The 13,648-nt window shown below is 34.4% G+C and overlaps 1 protein-coding gene and 1 long non-coding RNA gene across 3 annotated transcripts; one reads left to right on the top strand and one right to left on the bottom strand.

Annotated features, from left to right (window-relative positions):
• Positions 1 to 24: 24 nt before the first annotated feature.
• Positions 25 to 3,335, top strand: LOC122837055. 2 transcript variants are annotated; one of them, XR_006371682.1, is made up of 4 exons: positions 25 to 144; positions 271 to 338; positions 1,911 to 2,125; positions 3,152 to 3,335. It is a non-coding gene; the product is annotated as an uncharacterized LOC122837055 (long non-coding RNA). The 2 variants fall into 2 exon arrangements; XR_006371683.1 differs by having other exon boundaries at positions 3,136 to 3,335.
• Positions 785 to 13,319, bottom strand: slc49a3 (solute carrier family 49 member 3). Its single transcript, XM_044127119.1, has 10 exons — positions 12,391 to 13,319; positions 9,483 to 9,641; positions 9,172 to 9,388; positions 7,468 to 7,544; positions 7,129 to 7,266; positions 5,463 to 5,579; positions 4,506 to 4,658; positions 4,278 to 4,435; positions 3,123 to 3,226; positions 785 to 2,067 (listed from the first exon to the last, which is right to left on the bottom strand). Exons 1-10 carry the CDS (start codon positions 12,550 to 12,552, stop codon positions 1,907 to 1,909), a joined length of 1,446 nt encoding a protein of 481 aa, XP_043983054.1. The 5' UTR covers positions 12,553 to 13,319; the 3' UTR covers positions 785 to 1,906.
• Between the last annotated feature and the right edge of the window lie 329 nt (positions 13,320 to 13,648).

Raw genomic sequence — 13,648 nt, 5'->3', positions numbered from 1 at the left:
GCTTCGTATCCCCGCTGTTGCTAGGAAACGGGTGATGCATGCTGGGATAGCTCAGGCCAGAAGCTAGGAGAGGGTAATAATCACATCTAATGTGGTGATAAATGGGCCAAAACGTTTTTAATCAAAGTCAATTTATCATCATTAGTACGTAAGACGATCAAAGTTCAGCTCTGATTTCTAATAACACGAGAAAGAAGTTAATTCCTCAAATGTTATGAGCAAAAACGAATATTAGGTTGAAATAATTGATTCGCTTTTTTGATTACAAAGGTCGGGATTAAGCCGTTGTGGATGAAATCTTGCTGCCGAGGACACGGAAAGGCTTTATTTAAGTTTCAGTAAGTAAACCTCATCTCCTATTACAAATATAGAGAAAGGAAAACTTGGCGAACAATCAAACTGTCGCTGTACCGTACAAAGATCTTCTATAAAAACGATGAGCCACTTAACAGTTTTCAGGTATTGTAAAGACGTTGAAAATACCTGATTCAAATGTCGTTGTTTTTACCTGAGGGTGTTCATACTCTGGTATGTTTTAAACAGATCCAGTAGTTGTGGAAACTCAGGAAATTGCTAATTACTTCATTTCTTTCACATGACCTTCACGTGAAAGAAATATTTATGTACAGTTGTCAGATTTAAAATCATAAAAAAATTACTAAATTGCATAAACTTTCCCCTTGCTTTATCCAATAAAAACATGTTTCAAGCTGGGAAAATTTTTTAAAAACTCTGCACAAACAAGTAGCCATTTAAATTACAGTTTTCAATTATGACAGGAATCCAAAAGAAACATTTTTATTAAGTGGTTACAAATTGTACAATTGTAAAACAAATTAATTTTACATTTGTATTTATACATCAATGCTCAGTTGAATTTTAACATCAAATATTGGCAACCAGGATAAAGTTTCATTTGTTTACCATGATGCTAAGTTAACCAAAGCTAGTCAAAAGTATTTTCATATTTTTTAAGCTCTGAGGTGGAAGCCTATTTTTTACATGTTTAAATTATATTACTAACAGTTGAGGTTAAGAAAGTTGTTAAGGGTTGTTTTCCTGGGCAGGTTTAGTTTAGTGCAACCACCCTGAAAGTGTTTCTAATCCTTTTTTGTTTTTCTACTTCAGCACATAATCAACGAGGTATTTTATCTATGTTAAAAAGTACCCTGATTTCTTCTGTCAGTAACTCTGGTGAGAACTTTCTCTCCATAATATGTTTAAAATATGAAACATATTGTACATACCTGGAAGATTTATTACCAAAGGCTTCCTTCACACCAGACCCTGGATGATCTTAGTTCAGTGTGAGGGAAGCCAAAACAAACCGGATGAAAACAGAGACAGTAGAGATTAAATTATTGTACAAAATTAACAGTTTAAGTATTTAAATTATGTACATTCATTATAAAATGAGTAACAGACAACTAAAATGCCCCAGCGGTGCAAAAACACAAAATATTACCAAATATTTTCGGACTAGTTTCTAGTGCAAATATATCATCAAGATATAGGAGCTTGTTTTAAGCAAATAAATCCTTAATATTGATGAAAAATGAATAATTCTATTTGCTAATTAATTAATTGGTAACTTATGAAAATTGTCTTGTTATAAGTGAAATAATCTGCCAGTACTTTTTCATCCATATTAAGGAATTATTTTCTAAAAAGTTACTTTTAAGTTAAGTTTGATCTTATTTCAAGTGGTAAGATTTTAGGTTTTTGTGGAAACTCAGGAAATTGCAAATTACTTCATTTCTCGTTTGAAGCAACAGAATGCATAAATAAATTGTTCCTGGTTCTGTTTAAAGAATCATGAATCATTATCAGAGAATCTTATTGCACAGGAATGTCTGGATTCGACAGGCTGGATCCAACCCGTAACTGTCTTTTGTTTCCATTTCCTTCAGTTCTCGACTATTTGGTAGGAAGTGGTCGTGTCATTATTCTCTCTGGTCCCGTAAGCAGCTTGTTCTTCCGCCTCCAGCCGTCTGTAGCGGGTCTGGAAGAAGACGAGGAAGCAGCAGGTGAAAACACTGGACAGTCCTGCCATCACCATTATGGGCACTGAGGAGAGAAGAAGCAAACATCTCATGAAAAAAATAAAACAAAAAAAAAGGATTAGGTAGTTAAATATTGAACTCTTCCCTACTGCTACTTTTTATTCTTTAGATTGTTATTCTTATTTAAATACTTACTTCCTATTTTTAATTTTAATTTTAGCAACAATGCACCTCGGAGTGCTTTACATCACAAAAACATACAGTCACCAATTGTGAAACAAGCAATAAACATTGCAATTTGTCAAATTGCATAATTAAAATTATCGATTTCAATTAGCCTTTTTTTGAGAAGAAAAGATTCACTTAATTCAACCAGAGGTTCATCGTTATTGTGAAAAACATCTTATCATGATAAAAATTTTGATATATTGTTGTCAATAAATTTCAATTAATGATGTCAAATAAAAAGCAAAATTGAAAGCATTATCAAAAGTCTAAAAGTTATTTTTGATATTTTCTTCACGTTTTGTTGCATGAGAGCATCAATAAATATCAGTAAATTTATACATATGATTAAATTATATAAACCACTATTCTTTTAAATAAGTAGCGTTGTGAATGAACCTGTTTCAAATGAGAATATTTGTCAAGAACAGCAATTGCGTTTGAGGTGCTATGAAAGCTCGACCATATAGATTTTTAATCATTAATGTTATCGTTATCACAATAGTAACCCAAATACCTTGATAAAATGCCCACCCCTAGATTAGACTTTATTTTGTAATTTTTAGTGCAACATTATGTTGCTACTGCAAGAAAGACTTATATATTTTAAGGATTTTTACACATTTTTGCCAGAGTTTCCAATAAATCTGTACTTTCTGGTAACCTCATATGAATATTTAATAATTTTATCTTTAATAACTATTGTTTATATGTTTGTTTTACTATACTTTTTGAGAAGTTTTATGCATTTATATGTACTATCCAGCAGAATGTACCATTTAAATGCATTTAAATTTCAGAATGCAGTTGTAAACGTCCCTCTGTTTGAATCCTACTTTGTGTGAAACATTATTCTAAAACAAAGTGAAACAGGCGTGGCATCATGTGACCAACCTTTCCAGCTCAGAACTGTGTCTCCGCAGGTGGAGAATGGAGATTCAGTGATCGGTTTGGTCAAAGCCTGCAGCAGGAGGATGTAAATGACCGACTGCACCTGCCTGCAAGACGGAAACAGAAATCACTTTCACCTCAATACGAAACTCACAGACGCTAATCAACGTTCATTTCATTAAAACAAAATAAAACACAATAAAGATGTATAATTTATCATTTTGTATTTAGTTTCTTAAATCCTATTCAGATAAACCAGCCGTAAAACACCTGACGCTGTATAGTTTCAACCAACTGGATAAGAAGCTAAAGTTAATTCAGGTTTATGCAGGATGACAGCTTTTCAAGAAAGAAACATTTGATCTGAATGTAAATAATTGAATAAATACATAAAAAACTATATTTTCTTCTGTTATAAATCAGATTATAACTACATAATGTCTAACTTGGTAGAAGTTATGTTAGTGGCTCAGGACATTAAAGATGGCAGGAGCACAAAATGTGATCAATGTCCTGCATTTTAACTACAGTTAAATAATTTTAATGTGCAATATCAGTGACTATTTGCTTATTTATACATGGAAGCCTAATGTATTTTTTAAATGAATGTTGTTTTATGTGTGTCCATTTTATCTTACTTGTTATTTTTAATTTTTCATAAACATTGATTATCCTTGAGAAAATCCAATGATTTTCTATTCTATTCTATTCTATTGTCTTTACAGAACTTTTTGTTCACTCCAAAAACACCAAATCAAAGTATTTTTGTTCTAGGTTCTAGAGTAAATATCTCTGCTTATTTCTTATTACACTGGAAATAAGATAAAATAAACATACTTTTTTACAAGATATAGGAGCTTGTTCTAAGTTAATAATTACTTAACATTGATGAAAAAGAAACAGATTATTTCATTTATAACATGGGAAAAATGTCATGCTTTAAGAAATAATCTGCCAGTGGAATTACTGACTTACAACAAGGTCCTACATCTTGCTAAAAAGTTACTTGTAAATAACTTTTATCTTAAAAATAAAACTAATACCAAAAATACTGGGTAAGATTTGATGTTTGTAGAAACATTTCTTTTTTTTCAATCAGCAACAACCTTCAATGTTTAAAGGCTTCAGCCATGTCCCATCATGCAAAGCGTTTGATACCCTGAAACAAAGATGAGTCCAGCCGAGGTGGCCTCTCCAACCGGGTACGAACTCTCCACAGACAGCTCCATGGCAATTGGGTAGATGGAGAAACCGAAGAAGCCAAAGAGAGAGCTGACGGCTGCGACGACGACCTTCTGATGAGGCATCAGACTCACCTGAGACGCAGACAAATATCATCTCAGCTGAATTCACTCTAACAGAAGTTTTCTTCTTTCAGTTTCTCACCACTGAGAAGGCGATGCACGACAGAGTGGAGAGGCTCAGGCCGATCTTTGTGACCTCGGTGAACTTCTTCGTCTTGTCCACGTAGACGCCGACGGCACCGGCGCCAACGATGCCGAAGATGATAAAGAGAGCGCCGCAAAGGCCAGCGAAGTCCTGCAGAGGTCAGATTTCACAACCTGAATATTACTGCAGATTGCACTTTGGTGCAGAGGTTTGGAAGCTGTTTAACCTTTTGACATTTTGTCTGCTTTATGCATAAATTAATGTGTAACTGTGAAAGGAAGGAAAGTGTAAAATCCTTTGGGAAAATTTGGCCTTGATGGAAGAAGAATGTCACTGCTGTAAGAAAGTCACTCTTCTATGGTTTGCTACAATTCATACAGTGGATGCAGAAAACTAGTACTGAAATGTTTAACTAAATTATTTAAAATAATTATCAAGTAATTTAGTAATTGATTAATCGTTAACTTGAGTATATAGATGCAAAATAAGGTGAATTGCTTAAGGAACATCAAACTCAGAGCAGTAATTAACTCAAGGCTATAAATAAAAATCTGTAAAATGTGGTTATAGTATAAAATTCACTCAGTTAAAATTCTGGAAAAAAAATGTCAACAGATCATCTCTGACCAGTGAAGCTGGTCAGAGTTGATTTGGCAAAGAATAATTGCCAACATGGGTGCTTAATGGTTTTTCATGCCTCACTTTTCAGATTTTTTGTTTTAATGAAGCAAAAAATATTAATTCTTTTTTTTCCCGCTGCACAATAGTTCACTGCTTGGTATCATGGGTGGGCATTCATTATATAATTATCATTTATTGTGATACATTTCTAAGCCAGAAACAAATTTTAGATTTGCAGTTTCACAAGAAATTCTAATTAATGACTCTTAAACCCCCCAAAAAACTCTCTGTTTTGCTATTTTTTACTTTTCCACTGCATGAATCTGTTCTTACGTTGCTGTATCCCTTCACACACAGGATCTGCTCCAGCAGCGTGGAGAAGCAGGTGAAGACAGCGATGCCGGAGCCGAAGCACAGCAGCAGGATGAGGTACGGTTTGTTCTTCAGTAACTGCAGAAGAAGAACGGCGAAGGACTTTAGCAGTTACTAATCATTTTTAATAATTAACATTTTTTAGAAAATATAATTTGTACCTTTTTAAAAAAACAACAATAACAACCTTTAAATAGGTATTAAACATACTTTCCATTAACTCCACATTTCTGTGTTTTTTTTTTATTTTAATCTTAAATGTCCTGTTTTAAAAAGGGAAAAAATAATAATTAACAGAAATAAATTCTTGAAAATGTCTGTCTTGATTAATCTATATGATCTGTTTCACTCAGTAAGTTACTGAAATAAAAGAACATTTAAATATTAACCTATTTTATTCAGATTCACTTGCATTATGATCTACAAAGATAAAATGTTTTAGTCCAGCAAAGGGAGATATTTTAAATGTCAGAGATAATTTCCTACCATAAAATTACATTAAAACATGTAACAGTGAGGCTGGGACTTTTAAACAAGTTTTAAATGTTCAGACACTACACAGTTTATAAGGTTGTTTGTTAAAATTAAATTTCAATCAGGCAGCTCACTGAACACCTTTGTTCTCTGCAGCTTACTCTGTTTTATTTATTGGTTTTCTCTCGTTTGTTCTGATGTCAATTTCTTGTTGAACTTTAAATTCAGTTTATTTATTCTTTTATGTACTGATGAATGAAAAACTATTCATTTATAAATCTTTTTTTTATGAAACTAGTGCAGTCATAACACTTTAATCTCAAATCAAAGCGGGTCAAAATTACACATTTGTAGACATAAAATGCCTTTTTTTGTTTAAGACAACCAAACCGGTAAAAGAGAGCGTGTTAGAGAGCTCTTTGACTTCTTCAGTAATCATATTGATATCTATAAATTTGCAGCTTGAAAACCCTGGTTTTATGGAAATTATTGAAATTAGAGCTTTGATTATGCTGAGAAATCTCTTATCAAATTTCTGCTGAGGGAAAGATTTAACAGCTTAGTTTGCTGACGAGCAGAAAAAAGAGAGATGTATTTATGTTCAGCCGTCCTCTTCCAGTTTTTTGTTTTTCCAGGACGTTGGTAGGTCGGAGAGGCAGGTCTTGATCTCCAGCTGCTCAATATCTTGAGTCACAACCGTGGTTGCAATATTACAGCCTCCATCGATTGCATGGATATAACATTTGGTGAAACATATTTTAGGTGCCATGCATTCCTGTTCTCCATGCCAACATTATGTTGGATCAACTCTTGATAAAAGAAAAGAGCAGGTTAAGTACATTTCTAGCATTGGTTTCCATGGAAATGAACCCAGATAAGAAGTGACCCAGCTCTGTGATACAGTAGAAACTGTAGATGTTTTCTTGTTCGACTTTCTAGCATTTGTAACACTTCTGTTTATTGAAACATCTACTTTTAAAATTCAAAGTGAATTAAGATGCAATTTTTGTCCAATAATAAACTTAAGAAGCAGATTTTAAATGGGAATTTGGACAATTTTCTTGTTTTTCTAAGTTTAATCTAAAAATCACCCTGATGCTGCTTTACATTCCTGCCTTTTCTCTCTGTGCTTCATTTTTCTGCATTTTTTTACCAGTTTCAGGCCCTGAATGAATGGCTCTGATCCGGAGGTCTCGGCGCTGGCTGACGGTGGCGCTGGGGGCTTGCCGCTCCATATCCCCACTGTTGCTAGGAGACAGGTGATGCATGCTGGGACAGCATAGGCCAGAAGCTAGAGGAGGGCAATAATCATACATAATGTGGTGATGAATGGGCCAAAATACGGCAAATAAAAAACAATTCATCATCATTAGCAGATGGGACGATCATATTTCTAGTAACGTGAGAAGAATACTGTTAAACATGATTCCCAGAATAAAACTGTTTGTCTCAACGGATTGAGGAATTCGGTTATTTGATTACTTAAACTCACCAGTTTTGGGATTTGAGCCGATGTTTTGGCGATCACAGGAGAAATAATGTTGGCGAGCAGAATGCCCAGGGGATTCGCTGAGGAGTGAGAGCAGAATTAGCAGCCAGTTTACCAGTTTCTGTTCCCAGTTTCAAAGTCTGAGTGACTGAATCAAAACAATCGCATGTCAGAGAAATAAATCTTTCACTACACTATTATCCTCTTAATATCATATTATTTTACCAAACAGATTTTAGCTTTTTTTTTTTTAGACTTTAAAGGATCTTTCTTTGTGTTTGCATTTCTGTGAGAAATGAAGGTCATGGGTGACTTCCTTTAAGTTTTAATCACATGTTGAAACTGACCCAGTTCCCCTTTTCACCCAGGAGAAATGAGACACATGATTTTAAACTATTTTCTTATTTTCCAAAAATAAACTCCTCTGATGGTTATTAAAACACCTTTAAACTGATCATAGCAAATGAAGGTTTGAGCATTTTTTTAGGTTTCTGATGTAATTGTAGCAAATTTACACAAATAAGGACTTTGAAAGAACCAGGAATATTGTTTTATTTTTATTTTTTTATTTTAAGTTGGAAACTTTGGATGTTTTCAGAATGAGTAATCAGCTTTATAGAACAAAACTGTGCATGCAAACAAAAAATGTGACTCCAATTTCAAGAGCTCACAGTGTACAGACATTATTTCCTTTAAACAAACTTTAGAGAAAATAAAATCTTTCATAGATTTTTCACAGGAGCCAAAGAAAATCTATCTGTCCATTTTATTGGAAAAAAAAGGTCTTTTTTTATTTAAAAATAGAAAAACAGAAATAAAATGATGGTTCTTTAAACAGAATTAAAATGATCTTTTGAAGATATTTATCAAAAATTATAAGCAGCTTTGTTTAAAAAGATTATGTAACATTTTCAGCTCTAAACAAGATTTATTTAGCTGGAATGGACTGAGGACAAAATGGCTTTTTCGATTATAAAGATTGTCAACCCCTGAACTAATACTTTCATTTTAGTCCTTCTGGGAAAATTAAACCCCAGTGAAAGCTGATACAGTTTGGTATAACCTGTATTTTGTTGTAATTGATTTTTTTATATTTCTCATTATGTTGAAGTTTTAACATTGTTGCTCCAAATCAAGTATTGTTATAATCCTGTTGTGTCTTTAACCCTCAATTTGGGCTGGTTTTTATTACTGGTTCCAGTATTTTAAAATGGTAATCCTCTCATTTCCAAGCTAATTGGACAGACTGATAGATGCATAAATGGACCCAAATCTAATAAAAGCATCAACATTTACATAATTTACCTAATGTCCAGTTTCCAGTACCGACAGATCGCTGCTCTTTAACTTTCAGTGAGTCGGATCCACAGCTGAGGACAACAGTTGCTCAACTAAGCAAGCTTTGTCTGTCAATTATTCTGAAATATTTTTCAGCTAGAGAAAACAACAAGCTCAATATTTATTTTTTACAATGGCTTGCAAAATTATTCAAGTATTAAACAGAGATGTTCAAAGCCCAATCCTGCTTTAAAATTCTTCATAACTTTATCCCTGAGCTGTCTGGTGTGTTCCTTGGACTTTATGATGCAGCCTCAGGCACCGTCTGCCCATGTCTTATGATGTTTGTTTTGCTCTCTTGGAGCCGTACACAGTAAATTCCAATCTAAATGATAAACTGCAGAAGCTTTACGTATAGGAGTCCCTTACACATGGAGGCGATCATGTTGGCTGTAGCTCGCTGGCTGTCGGGGAACCAGAGGGCGGCCAGTTTGGTGGGGGTGAAGATGATGAGGGGCTGGGCGAGGGCGCCGAGTGTCTGACCCAGCATCACTGCTGGAAACTGGAGCTTTAATTGAGCAGGCGGCAGCGTGCCGAGGAAACGCAGCAGAGCTCCAAGCATGTTCAGCCAGGATCCCAGGATGAGCTGTAGAGATGTCAAAGGTCAAAGGGCCACAGCAGATTAAAAAGCTCATCTTAGCTTCTTCTTAATTTTTCAGAAATGTTATCTGCTCTCATACCGTGATCCGTAAACTGAGGGTGTCCAACATCCAGGTGGTCCCGAAGCTTAGCGGTATGGCAACCACCATGAAAACCAGTGACAACCAGTTAATATCCTCCAGACTGACCTTTAGGTACTGGCCTGACTGGTCTGCAACTGGTGCAAAGGTAAGCCATATCTAAGAGGAAATAAAGCATTTTATTTAGATATTTTGATGAGAATACTTGACTGATAAAATACATGTGACAGAATTATTTTAAATACATTTAGGAGTGCAACTTAATTATTATTTTAGTAATCAATTATTCTATCAATTCTTATGATTAGGTGGATACTTCAACACTTAGGGTTATTTTATGAAATATTAAAAATATATAGAAGAGCAAATAAACAATTCATTTTTTTAATAAAAAAATATTTTGTTGCCTAACTAGTAATAACACAGCATTTCTTTAGTGAACACTCGATCATTTGTAGCAAAGAAAAAAAATACACCAACATGTGAAAAGGTCAGTCCTTTCTGCTTTAACTGACATCAGTACAGTGTGGGGCTGATCTGAGTTGTTTTTAGAACTTTTGTATTCTACATAAGAAATCAGGTGAAACTAAAACTATGTAATTTCAGGAGTTCTGGCTTAAACCTTTTTACAAAGACATTGGGATTTTTGCCATCTGCAAAATTTAGATATTTTTTGTACAGTTTCAGCTTAATAACTCCTTTGTTTATGTTGTTGTTTCAGAAAATGGTGTTTTTTTTGAGTCTATATAATCTTAATGACTAATTGATTACTAAATTAGTTGATTGTTTCAGCTCCAAATGCATTTTATCAGGGCTTTATTTGAGAAGCATTTCCATTGTTTTTCTTCCACTGGTGTTGGTCTGTTGCATAAAATCTCAATAAAATACATAAAACTTTATAATTATGTGAAAGCTTTTGCAAGGTACTGTGGGGTTCACCTTTTTAACACTGAGGCAACAAGAGATGAACCTGCACTTCTCTATTCTGGGTACAATGAACTAGTTTGTAAGCAGATTTCAACGAACAATGTCACCACTGTTCACTGCAGGGTGAAAGGTTTCTGAGGTGTTTTTACTTTTTGACACTTTGCTTTGTTTCCTCAGTGTTTTAGGAATCATGTTTCAGCTCATTTTACATGTTTTGTTACAATCCTATTGAAATCTTCCAAATACAACCATAAAACACAGTAATACCCAGATTGATCCTTAATCAAGCTAATTATTTTCAATGGCGTTCATCATGAACAATAATATACTTCCTATGAGTGACCCTACCTGTGGGCCTGCAGGTTCTTATAAATCCTGACCCCTATGGGACTCTTAATGTCACACTGATTAATGTCTAACTGGCTCTTCAGCTGTTATTTGCCACATCATGAATGCCTCTCCTCCAGCTGAGCTTCTTTTGTGAGCGAAAACACCAGCTCCCTGGAAACAATAGCTCCCAATGCGAGCATGAATCCCGCCGGGGCTGCAGATATGTGAGGGAGGGGCTCAGATTGTGTGAATGAGGGCGGCACACTTGCCTCCAGGCACACTCAGCTTCACAAAGACAACGTCCCCTGGGAGTGATATCAAGTTATGCAAACACTAGAAGGAACCACATGTCACAGTAAGTCAATGAATTTGCCTCTACAATGTCTATATGGGTAGAAAATAATGGCAAAGATTAAAGATAAATTTTTAAAAAAATATTTATTCCAGCCCTGAAACTACAAATTAAAACTAGCAAGAAAGCAGAAGTTTACGAGAGATGAACCAATCAGTTGGCCAGATTTTAAAATTGAAATCAAACCAACAATTCTCATCATTTTTGATCTAGAAATGAACCACTAACAGGATGTCTTTCAAATCAAAAAATCCTTTACTGATCCCAAAGGGTTCATGCAGTTGTAACTCATATTAATTCAGATTTTCCAGAGTCATTTTAGATGGAGATGGCTGTGGGCAAGAAGGGTCTCCTGTAGCAGTCTGTATTACAGTGAATTTGAAGAAGCCTCTGATTGAAGACACTATTTCAATGCACACTGTAGCGCTAGGTTACCTTTTTGTACCTACATTTTTGACTGTATGGTATTTAGCATCACAGCTTTATAGGGTCACTTTGGTTTTTTAAATCACTGTCCATAGAGGCAATACTGAATTGTAAAAGATAGATTGTAGTGAAAAAGTGTTTAAAGAACTTTAACAAGCTGAAATGTTGTGTTTTCCATTTGTAATCAGATCTGAGAAATTCCCACTTCTCAGTCAGAAAAATAAACAAGTACGCCCCCAGAAGTCAGATTTTCCACTGAGAAAACGGGAGAAACGACTAGCCCCAGTTACAACTTATAAGACCAACTTTGCCTGTCAAAATGGCTGCCCCTCAACAAAAGTACGCTGTGTTGGAATCATGTACTTTACAAGACATTGTTGTAAAAGTGCGCTTAACGCTTATATTACATGTATCTCTAAACTAAACAAATTAAAAGTAGTGTATCATTATGAAAAGTAAAGCTTAAAACGATGTTAAGAAGAATGTTGCATTTAATTTTCCTGACTGGAACTCGTAATTTCCAAGTACGACTACAAATGGACTGCACTATTGAATCTCTTACACTCTTTGATGGATAATTGTAAAATTCAATGACAAAGAAAATTTGACCATTTTAACGTATGTCTGTAAAACTTGATCAAAGTCTAAATCAATTAAGCAGCATTGTGATGGAATCTGGCTTTAAAATGTGTTATAAAAATATTATTACACAATAACTTTTTTTCCCAAGATATAAACCCCTCAACCTTAAGTAATTCTCAGTAATATTCAGCATTATCACAACTACGACAATAACTATTATTGACACTACTATGCTGCCATACAAGCCCTGTATTTGTCAAAGTTTTCAAAACAGTGGATAAAATGACTCACCGTGGCGTTGGAGCAGTTCAACAGACACAGCACCAGCAGCACAAACCACCTCCTCTTGTAAACTTTAAAACACAGCAGCCTCGTCGGGTTTAGGTTCGGATTCCCAGAAACAGCCCCGTAAACGGTCCGAATGTCGCTGGTCGTCTCTCCTCCGGCGTCCATGACAACTTCCACAGTTATTAACGTATTATTGATAAGTTATTTATGCTAGCTAGCTACGAGCGCGTATGTTTGGGACATATCCCAAAGTTTAACCTGTTGATGTTTGTCAACATGTCCGTAAATGTTCGAAGAACCAAAAAATAAAGACGGAAAATCAGCACTGCGGTCTTCTGATAGACTTTAAAGTCATTTTAACTCACAACGAGGACGCCGGTTTGACAGCTGGAAAAGACGGAAAAAAACACATCGCTCCAACAATCAGAGAATGTCATTGTACTGTACAAAGATCGTCTAAAAGAACGAAGAGTCACTATGTAGTTTAAAGACGATCTGAAATTTCCCACAATTTAATTCACTTCAGGATTGAGAAATGCAATTGAAGTAAGAGAAACATCACGCGACACATTTTATAAATGTTTTTTTTTCTTTTTATCAAATGCACTCTTTAATAAAATAGTTTGAACTTTGATAGTCAAAATCAATTTACAGTTTTACATATTCTTTATAGAAGTTGGTTCACATAACAAAGGTGAAGAAGATGTGTTCTTTTCGGGTTGAGATTTCGGGTTGTGAATTGAGTTTAGATTAGGTTTGGGGTTAAGTACGAAGTGGTAATGGTGGCCTTAATGAAAAATGGATGGAAGTCAATGAAAAGTCTTTGTTAATATATGTGCGTGTGTGTTTAACAATAATCTGTATTTAAAGCATAACTTGTTTATAAAATATGTTAGGATGTTATTATCAAGTTTAGTACAACAACGTGTTGCCTTTGAAATTGAGAGACATATAAAGTTTTGATTAAATCTTTACAGCAATGCATTTGTGTAAATGGAAAAAACACAAAATAAAATTTAACAAAATGTATTAAATAATTAATGAAAATATCAACTGGTCAAATGAAGATGAGCAGTATATATTCCCCCATCAGCCCACAATTTAATTTCTAGTTAGTAAGGTGACTCCATTAAATTATGCAAAACAAATATTTTGTTCAAAATAAATAAATAAATGAATACAACAAACAAACAAAAATGTATATTGTTTTTTGTATGCGGGTCCAAAACAAAATTTAAATCCACAGAAAAAATTTTGTCAA

This window comes from Gambusia affinis, linkage group LG09 (assembly GCF_019740435.1).
Source record: "Gambusia affinis linkage group LG09, SWU_Gaff_1.0, whole genome shotgun sequence".
NCBI lineage: Eukaryota > Metazoa > Chordata > Actinopteri > Cyprinodontiformes > Poeciliidae > Gambusia > Gambusia affinis.
Note: the sequence above shows the minus strand (reverse complement) of the source record. Positions and strands in the feature narration are given on the sequence as shown.